General features: G+C 58.1%; 1 protein-coding gene across 2 annotated transcripts in view; it reads right to left on the bottom strand.

The window, feature by feature from the left end:
• Positions 1 to 3,231: 3,231 nt before the first annotated feature.
• Positions 3,232 to 10,085, bottom strand: part of UVSSA (UV stimulated scaffold protein A) — a 29,256-nt gene continuing 22,402 nt past the window's right edge. For both annotated transcript variants that reach the window (XM_039838342.1, XM_039838341.1), the window contains one exon: positions 3,232 to 10,044. In XM_039838342.1, the coding sequence (XP_039694276.1) occupies positions 9,951 to 10,044 (94 nt within the window). In that variant the 3' untranslated portion in view covers positions 3,232 to 9,950. The remainder of the gene's footprint in view (positions 10,045 to 10,085) is intronic.

Raw genomic sequence — 10,085 nt, forward strand, 5'->3', positions numbered from 1 at the left:
GGGGTGCAGGGTGGACCAGTGGTGCAGGGTGGGCCAGGGTACAGGGCGAGCCAGGGGTGCACCGTGGGTTGCAGGCCCTGGAGCCAAGGGAGCAACAGCCACCAGCATGTGCTCTACTCCATTTCCAGGCCACCCCGGCTCAGCCCGGAGCTGGTGCCACAGCACCGCGAAGGCAGATGTGCAGGTGCTGCAGGAGTGGGCTGCTCCCCGAGCACCCACCCCCATCTCTGTGCTGCACATTGCAGGGACTGACCCGTACCAGCCCACCCTAGCCTCCCAGCACCCGTGCGGCGTCCATGCTGTGGCTCTCTCTGTATATTACACAAGAGAAAACCGAGGCCTGGAGGGTCACGGGGCTTGCTGGGGGCGCCCCTGCCCCAGCCTGGGTGCCCTGCTCCTTCCCGGAGGACCCAGGTCAGGCCCGGCTCCAGCCCCAGCTCCAGCCCCAGCTCTCCAGCTCCCTCTCCCACCAGGTCTCCAGAATTTGCTGTGCACCTGGGAGCTCAGGGGATCAGGCTCTTCTAGCTGCTCCCCCGGGGCCCCCCCAGGCTGGCCCCACCCTCTTGCTCCCACTAGGCTTGGGAGACCCCTGCCTGCCCAGTTCCCAGACCGGGGTTCCTGGGTGCGACTCAGGGCTCCAGCTCCTTAGGGCCTGAGCTGGAGGCAGAAGTGAGCGGCGACACTGCTGGCCCTCACCCGTCGTGTCCACCGCCTGCTCCCATGGTCCCATTTTGCTGTCCATGTCTCGAGGGGCTGCCTCACCCCAGGGCCCCCCTAAAGCTCCCGGGGCCAGTCCTGGCCTGGTCAATGTCCACTCCGACCCCAGCACTGGTCTCACGTGGCTTCCACAGCAAAGCCACCTGTATGGGAGGGGCACCGGTCAGTGGGTGCAGTATAGCCCCACAGGCATGAGCCCAGGGCGCAGGCCCCCGTCCCTGGGGGCGCCCTGCCTGCACTGCCCCCCACCACGCCCGGCCCACGCCCGGCGTGCCACGGGCCCCGCTGTGCGTCACGATTTGTTCTGGCTGCAGGGGAAAGCCGAATGAACAGAAGTTTAAAGGAGACTTTATCTTGTGTGAGGGAATTCTGGCCGTCGTCAGCCCGGGACAGCTATGACACCTTCACAGAGTCCTTGGAGAGCCGGCTCTGTCCAGCAGTCTGCTGCACAATCCCTGGGCTGGGCCCTCATCTTCGTGGACCCAGATGGAGGACAAGGTTCCAGCCATCGCATTCCCATTCCAGTCAGCAAACAGGAAGGAAGGGGAAAGAAGGGCTCCTTTTAAGGAGTGGTCCCAGAAACCCCGGTAACACAGCTGCTCACATCTCATTGGCCAGAGCTTGGTCACATGACTACTCCTAGCCAAAGGAGGCTGGGAAATGTAGTTTTTTCTTAGCCACCAGCCTGTTATTCCTAATAGTAAGGGGAGAATGGGCATGGGGTTTGCTAGCTGACCTGCCACCTACAAAGAACGCTTGCCCTCTTCCCCCCTCGCCTGCCCAGCTCCTTTAACCAGCTGCTCTGCCCCTGGAAGCCCCTTGCTGGGCATGCTGGGGGCTGTGGACTCTCACCTGGCCAGTGGCCTGCTCCCCACCCCATCGCGTTCACTGACCCCACTCACGACCCCTCACTAACCCTCCCCCAGCAGGGTTCTGCTGCAGCCTCCTCCTGCTCCTCTAAACCGTCCTCCCTCCACCCCGCCCTGCCCGGCCCCGAAGAGCTGTCTACATGGCTGCCTGCTGGCGCCCACTGCCTGCTCCCTGCAGGGCCCTTCCTCAAAATCCCGGGGCCCAGTGGTTGGGGACCCGTGCCCCACCCGCTGTCCTGCGCAGACCGCCCGCTCAGGCCGCCGTGCCGCCCCCGTGTCCTCCACACAGCAGCAGACGGCTCTGCTCTTCAGCCGCGTCTCTCGGCCGCCCAGCCAGGCCCCCCCACTCGGCGGTGCTCCTCCCGTCCCTCCTCCCTCACGCGCCCCCTTTTGTCACTTGTTACTATGTACCCCTTGCTCGTGACTAGCTGGCCTGAAATGTCATGTCCACCATCCCACCTGGCACCCAGGGCCCAGGGCAGTTAGTCCCCAGGTCTCTGTCCTGGGTCACTGAGGGTCACGTGGTGACATAAGGTGTCATTCAGCACAGAACCTTCCCCAGCCCCTGTGAGAAGCAGGACGGGCTTTCTGAGGGGGTGGCGATCACGCTGGGAGAGCACCCTGTGGTGGCAGGAGGGAGTGTCAGTGGGGTCAAGCAGGCCACTCTCAGGGTTGCAGGGAGTGTCACATGAGAGGAGGACACAGGGCTGAGGCACAGAGGTCCATGGGGAAGGTCTTGCCCATTCCAGCACCCCACCTCCCACGGGGGGGGGTGGCAACTCCAGGGTGCCATGTCCCACCCCATGCCACACAGTTCTGTGTGGCAGCCCCTTGGAAGCAGCATGCTGGCTGTGTGGGGGACCAGCTTGTGCCCATGTGTCCCCACACTGGTGCCGAGTGCTCGAAGCTAAGGGCAGGCTGAGGCCCAGCTGGGCCCACCCAGATGCCTGCGTCACAGGGCAGCTGCTCTGGAGCCCCGTGCACGGCAGGAGGAAGAGCAGCTGCTGGGACCGGCTCCCCCGCCGTGCCCCCCTCCCTCACCCACCTGGTCCTTCAGCCCCTACCCCCCAGGGGTGCTCCTCTCCTGCAGGTGGGCTCAGGCCATGGCTTAAATGCACCTATTAGCCAGGCCCCCAGGCCTTGCTGCCCATCCCTGACCCACAGAACCCAAAGCACAGTGTGACAAGCACAGGCGGGAAAGGGGGCAGCCTCCTCCAGTTCACTTGGGGCCTAAGGAGAGTGGGCCCTCGCCCAGGAACCCCCAGCACCCAGTCGCTTGACACCCCAGGCTCGGAGAGGTGAAGCCTGCACCTCGGGCCATAAGGGCCAGCCCAGCACCCATGGCTCCACACTGTCCGCTTTCCCGCAGTCAGAAACGTACGGACCGGCAGGCCCGCCTTTCCATAAGCGCTCACGGAGATTTGCTTAGACGTCTGACAGAAAGCGCACCGTGACGAAGTATTCCTGAATGCGGTCCGTGTGAACACGCTCCTCTGCCACCTCTTACACCTGGGTCGTGAACTTTACCTTGGGATGGACAGAAACGTCACAGGTCTCTGACATAAAAATGTATGACGAAGCTATAGTAACTAAAGCAGTATGACAGCATTAGCGGGAGACGAGCCGATGGGACAGAACAGGCAGAGACGGGAACACTCCGAAGAGCGCTTTAATACGGGACAGGTGTTCCAGAGCTACAGCGATGGATTCATCGATAAGCGGTTGGGAAAACTGGGTAGCTATCTGACATAAAAAATGAGATTTCCTGGGTCATGTTTTATGTTAAAATAAGTGAACAGATCAGTGATTAAAACATAAAGATGAAACCCATAAAGGTACCGGGAGGGAACATGGAAGGACTCTTTTGTATAATCTTTGAGTGGGGAAGAAACAGCAAACTCAGAAGCCATGGAAGATTAAATTCAAGTGCACAAAAAAAAATCTGCATGGCAAAAAAGAGCAAAATCAGAGAACAAACTGAGAAAATATTTGCAACTCACCACGTAGAGCTAGTTTTCTTGAAGGAAAAAGCTCTTACAATTTAATAATAAACCAAAGAGCCGACAGAGTGTGCGCACGGGGCGGGACGTGCGATCTGCGGAGGACAAGGACAGCCGCTCCGGGACACGAAGTGTCCGTCCCACCCCTCGGAGCAGTGTCCGTCACGGATTCTGCCCTCCAGGCCGCCCGGCGGGTCGCTTGCCGGGGGCACGCGGAGGGGGCGGCATGGCTGGAGCGGGCCCGCTCGGCCCCTGCGCTTCTGCAGAGACGCGGTCTCCCACGCTGGGCCCCCACAAACGCCGGCCCCGCAGCCCCATCTCCGGGAAGCCAGCGCCCGGGCCACGTCCACGCGCAAAGGGACATCTGCTGCAGGACCGCTGGGAGCGGCGGGAGGCCAGGAGGAGCCCCGGGCAGCCATCGAGCCCTGCCCCCAACGCGAACGTCACCCTCCCCAAGGCGGACAGAGGGCTGGGACACCGCCTCGCCTGGGATGCCCCAGAGCAGTGGACAGACGTGACAGGATCAGCTGCTCAGAACGCTGGGAATTAACCCAAGATCTGTAAAATGCCAAGGGGTGTTTTCTCAAGAAAACAGCTGAGTCTCGGCGAAAGCGAGCTCTGCGGATTCTACCTCGTGCTCCTCCCACCCCCGGCTCTCCGGCTCCGTGGCAGCCCCACGGCCCCTGGAAGGGGAGCGGGTGCGGGGCAGCCCAGAGGCCTCGTCCTCGGAGGACGGTCTGGCTTCTCTGGCTGCTGGCCGGAGCCACCGCGCTCACGGGGCGTGTCTTTGTTCGCCCTGACTCGACTGGCTCAGGCAAGCTTGTCGAAAGCAATCAGCGGCACAGTTTAACATCGTGGCTGCCTGCAGTGGTGACACCAGTTGGGGCCAACAAGAAGCTGGCCCCAAATCTCAAAGGCCCCGAGAAGGCCCTAAGCTCTCGCCCGGGCTGACCGCGGCTCTGCTCGGGGAGGAGGAAGTCCTAAGGCAGAGCTGGCGACCGCCCGGCTGAGTGTGGAAGGTGCCCCCCCCCCGCCACACACACACACAGCTTGTTGGTAAAACTGCAAGACTCACCGCATCAAAGCATTTAAGGAAACTTCTGTGCAGCCATTAGCTCGCCCCTAGCTAACCAAGCAGAGACTCGGTGGCCAAGCACGGCAAAGGATGCAGATCTTACGGAGTTCGTCCAGACGCTCAACAGGCAAACAGCAACAACCAAACAATCCAGAAGGGGTAGAGTCTGACCGCCAGAGCGGCCACGTCATAGTATTTGAAATGTCCAATTTCCAACAACGAAAATTATGAGACGCGTAAAGAAACAGAAGTAAGGCCCCGAGTGAGCCGCCTGCTCACACTTCGAGGAATCAAGGTGTGAGAATGACGTTGCAGCACAGAGGAAACGTCCGTGAGCAGACGAAAGGTGCAGGAGGGAGCCACGGAGAGTTCTAGAGCTGAGGAGTCAAGCGCTGACATGCGGAGTTCACCAGGAGGTCGCCGGACTTTAGTCGGTGAAGAAGCCGAACGTTGCAGACGGACCACTGGGTCCCGCCTGAGCAAGGGAAGAGTGAGGAAAGTGAGCAGGGTCTCGGAGCCCAGGGGGACGCCACGGCCACCGACACATACGGCAGCGCCCGGCGACGGGAGAAGGGGCAGGACGAGCCTCTGAGGAGACGATGGCCAAAACGGCCCGAGTCTGAGGAAAAGCCATCTCTGCGTCCCGAAAGCCCAACAAACTCCACGAGGACGCACACGCACAGATCCACACCCAGACACTTCTGAGTTACAGCGTCTGAAGACAAAGACGGCATCTTGCAAGCGGCAAGGAGAAACCCCGCCGGCCGTGCACAGACAGCTGGCTCCCGTCAGAAGCCAGGGGGGCAGAGGCGGTGGGACGGCCCCTTCGAGGTGCCGAGAGAAAAAAACCCATATCTGGCAAAACCGTTTTTCAAAAGTGACGGAGAAATGAAGACTTTCCCAGGGAAACGAACGTGGAGAGAACTTTCGTTTTCAGTAGACCCTCCCCACAAAAAATACTAACGGGCGTCTTCTAGGACCAAGCAAAAGACACGACTCACATCCCAAAGAGAAATGAACAGCAGCGAAGGCAACCACACAGCCAATAAAAGACTCTACGGATGCGCTTCTCGCTGCAAACCCTTTCTTTCCCCATCTATCTGATTTAAAAGACAACTGCATAAAGCAATAATTACGGAACTACGCTGATGGGCTTACGATCTATAAAGATTTCATCTGCATGACAAAAATAGCACACAGAGCTTGGGGGGGACAGCTAGACTGGAGCAAAGCTTTGTATGTCACCGAAACGAAGCTGGTGTTCACTCAAACTAGACTGCATTATAAATGCCCATTTAACACTCAGGAAAAAAGTGGCAGAGGAGGAAAGGGAAAGAAGACATGCAGAAAACAAACCGAAACGGGAGACATAAATCTTACCTTATCAGCAATTACGTTAAGGGGAGGCGGATTAAACGCCCCACTCGAGCAGCAGGGATCGGCAGAATAGATTAGAAACCGTGATCAACTATGCGCTGCTCTAAGAAACTCTTTAGATTCAGAGATAAAATGAAAAGTAAAAGGAGAAAGATACACCATGCAAACGACGCCCAAAAGCTATGCTGACGCCACACAAGAGGCTCAGACGGAGACAGTTCCTAGAGGCGCAGAGGCCGCGGAATTAGGTCAGTCCACGAGGGAGGAAGCGCAGCAGACGCGCACCGGCGCCGCCCGTGACCGCGCTCCCCTGGGCGCAAGACCCTCCACCGCGGAAAGGCTCCGACTCACTCCGAGATGCACGTCACTGCGCTGGTGGCCCGGCACGGAGCCCGCAGTACACGCTCACGCACAGCCCCAATACCTGAGGCAAGACCTGGCGAGAGCGCGGGAGAAGCAGTCGGTCCGACGGGGTGGGTGGGGACGCCGACACCCCGCCTTCCGTGGCGGACAGAGGACGGAGCCGAAACCAGCCCGGGAAGGGACGGCCGGCAGTGCGGGGACCTCGCCGTCCTCCGGGACAGACCACGTGTCAGGCCACAAAGCGAGTCCCTGACCTCGGACGGCTGAGCTCAGAAACGTGTTCTTTGGCCCCATGGGATGAAATCGGGACTCAGCACCGGAAGGAAAGCTGGGAAATTCACGACCGTGGGAACGTGGCGAGCTCCTGAGTGAGCGACGGGGAAGGCAGGGAAGGCGCGGGTGAGGCGTCCGCGGCTGTGAACACCTGCTGTTTGTTTTAGTTGAACTTACTGGGGTGACGCTGGTTAACAGGATTACACAGGTTTCAAGTGCACGATTCAATACGAGGTCATACGGATGTTGCGCTGTGCGTTCACCACGTGACACCTATGCTCAAAAGAAGCTATATCTCAAATCAATAAGCTAATCTTCCACCGTAAGAAACTAGAAGGAAAACTAACCCCACCGAAATAATAAAGATTAGGGTGGAAACTAATGAAATAAAGAATGGAAAAAAAGAGACTCTCAACAAAGCCGAAAGTTGGTTTTTGAATAGATCAATAAAATTGATAAACCTTTAGCTAGACTGACCAAGAAAATAAAAAAAGAGAAGACTCGAATCTCCAAAATCATTTCTACTACTTTACAGAAATAAAGATTATTTCTACCACAAACAATTGTAAGCCGACAAATTATAACAGCCTAGATGAAACAGACGAACTTCTAGAAATACACAAACTACTGACGCTGACTCGAGGAGGAAAAGCGAATGTGACGCAAGCCACGACACGGTCGTTTCGATAAACGTGGACAAAACTCCACGTCCCTTCGTGAAAAATACTCCACGAGGTAGGAGCAGAAGGAGCTACCTCAACGTAGCGGAAGTCATGAACGAAACGACAAACCCATGGCCCACGTCACACTCGGCGGTGACAGGCAGAGGCTCTTCCTCCGAGACGGGGACCAGGACGAGGATGCCTCTGTCGGCGCCACTGCGGACGCCACGCCGGAGGCACACGCCAGGCGGCAGGTGCAGGAAGAGGCACAGGGCCCCAGCGCAGCCAGAGAGGTGCATCTCCTGTTTGGAGATGACGTGACTGTGTGCACAGGACATCCCCAGAGTCCAGTTCAGCAAGGGTGCAGACACGAGACCGACGCACCAAAGTCAGCCGTGTTTCTCTATATCAGCACCAAACAATCCAAACGCGAAATTCAGAAAACAATTATACTTACAATGGCGTAAAAAGAATAACATACTTAGGATAAATTTGACAAAACAAGCACGAAACCTGCACACTGAAAACTACAAAACACCGCTGAAATAAAGATCCAAATAAATGAAAAAATGGCCCAAGTTCGCAAGTCAGGAAACTCAGTGTTAAGATGACGACACTTGCCGAGGTGACAGATTCAACGCAACCTGTGACAAAATCACCGCTGCCTTTTTCTCCGTTTTGCAGAAATTGACAAATTGATCCTAAAATTCACCTGGAAACCCAAGGGACCCAGAATAGCAAAACCGACCTCGAAAAAACAACAAAGTTGGGGTCCCACTGTCCCCAACTCCAGAATCACCGCAGAGCTGCATTAATCGAGACGCTGGTGCTGGCATGGGACAGAGACGGAGCCCAGAGATACGCTCAGGCATGCACGGTCAGCTGACGCCCAGCACGGTGCCCAGAGAACGCAGCAGGGGAGGAATAATCTTGTCAACGAGTGGTGCCCAGACAGCTCGGCGTCCACACTCAAAAGAACGGAGCCTATCTCGCAGCAGGTGTAAAAATTAACTCAAAGTGGATCAAACACCTGAATTTAAGAGCTGAAGCCACACGAGGACGTGCATTACAGGGAATGTGGTCAATAATGTGGTAATGACTGTGCATGGTGCCTGGTGGGCCCCAGACTAACCAGCCGGTCCCTTCGTAAATGACGCAAATGTCTCACCGCTATGCTGTACACCTGAAACGAACATGAGATCACGCCGAATGTGCTGTGACTGACGAACAGGAAGCTGGAACCGTAGAACGCTTAGGAGAAAACACAGAGGCACACCTTCGTGACCTTGCACCAGGCAACGGTGGCTCAGATATGACACCGAAAGCACAAGTAACAAAAAAAGAGATGTGCTGAACATCATCAACATGGTCGACTTTTGGATTCAAAGAACGCTATGGAGAAAGCGAAAAGATGACAGGAAATAGTCACAAACCATTTAAGGTCCACGACCCAGAACAGACAAAGAACTCTCACAATTCAAAGCAACGTAATTAAAAGACGGCAGACGACCCGAACGGAAATTTCTCCAAAGATGACCCACAAATGGGCAACAGACGTGTGGAAAGATGCCGCCCGCCATTAATCACTGGGGATGCGCCCCAGACCCCCAGAATGGCGGGGGCACCCCTGCACACACTCGCACAGCTGACCAGAGACGTGACACCACGTGTTGGCCACTGACGTGGGGACCCTCGCACACTGCGAGGGCACACGGAGCCACGGTCCTGCGCAAGCCTGCACGCGGACGTCCTCGGTGGCATCCTTCGTGACAGCGGGAACGCGGACGGCCCCCAGGCCGACACGAGCAGACAACCAGCGGGGGCACCTGCACTCCGCAGTGTCCCAGGGCACCGGAGAAGGGTGGGACCCCCAAGCCACCGTGCTGTGACACCAGGCGTGAAGGCCACACGCCACGACTTCCCCCTTGCCCAGTGTCCAGACAGGGAGCCCCAGAAACAGCAGACCAGAGGGCGCCAGGGCCGGGGAGGGGGATGGGAGTGGCTGCCCAGGGGGATGAAGCTGGGCCTGGCCAGTGTGGGAGGGGGCACAGCTCCATGAACGCAGTGGATGCCACTGACCTGCGCACTTTTAAGAGAGTGGACGCTACGGGCTGTGACTCGCCCCACGCGGACACCGTGTCTGCGAACAGAGGGGGGCAGTCCTCTGCCCAACGGAGGCCACCCAGGACGGCCTGTGTTGGGGACACAGCTGTGACAGTGTGAAAACAGTGCTTACATAAAAGTGTGGGCTTTCCCAGCCGCCCTCAGTCACCACCCCGCAGAAGGCTGGGGGCTGGGGGTGGGGGCAGCAGTCACTCTGCATGTCAAGCTGAGGGTGCATGCCACCGACTGAACCACGTCACAAAGCGCACGGGCTTTGCACGATGCCCACAGGGAACATGACGGCCCAAGTTCACCCTCCGGGCTTCAAGGGCCTTCCAGCGGCCAGACCAGTGACCACGACAGCAGCAGCCTCAGGGCAGGGGAGGCCCGCACCCGGGCATTTTAATCAGCGCCTCCGCACACTGGGCGCACACAGTGGGGCCGCCCGCTGTCCCGCCCCGGGAGCTGCCGGGGGACCGGCGATGACGGCCGTGGCCGCCTGGCCCACCCTCTAGTGCAGCGCGTAGTTAAACTGGTTTGCGAACTTCTCGTGCTTCTTCTGGTCCATCTGGGTCATGGCCGTGACCACCCTCTGCACGGCCGCCCTGTGGGCAGAGCAGAGCAGGACGTGAGCAGGACGGGCCAG

This window comes from Pteropus medius, unplaced genomic scaffold (genome assembly GCF_902729225.1).
Source record: "Pteropus medius unplaced genomic scaffold, Ma_sr-lr_union100, whole genome shotgun sequence".
Classification (NCBI taxonomy): Eukaryota; Metazoa; Chordata; class Mammalia; order Chiroptera; family Pteropodidae; genus Pteropus; species Pteropus medius.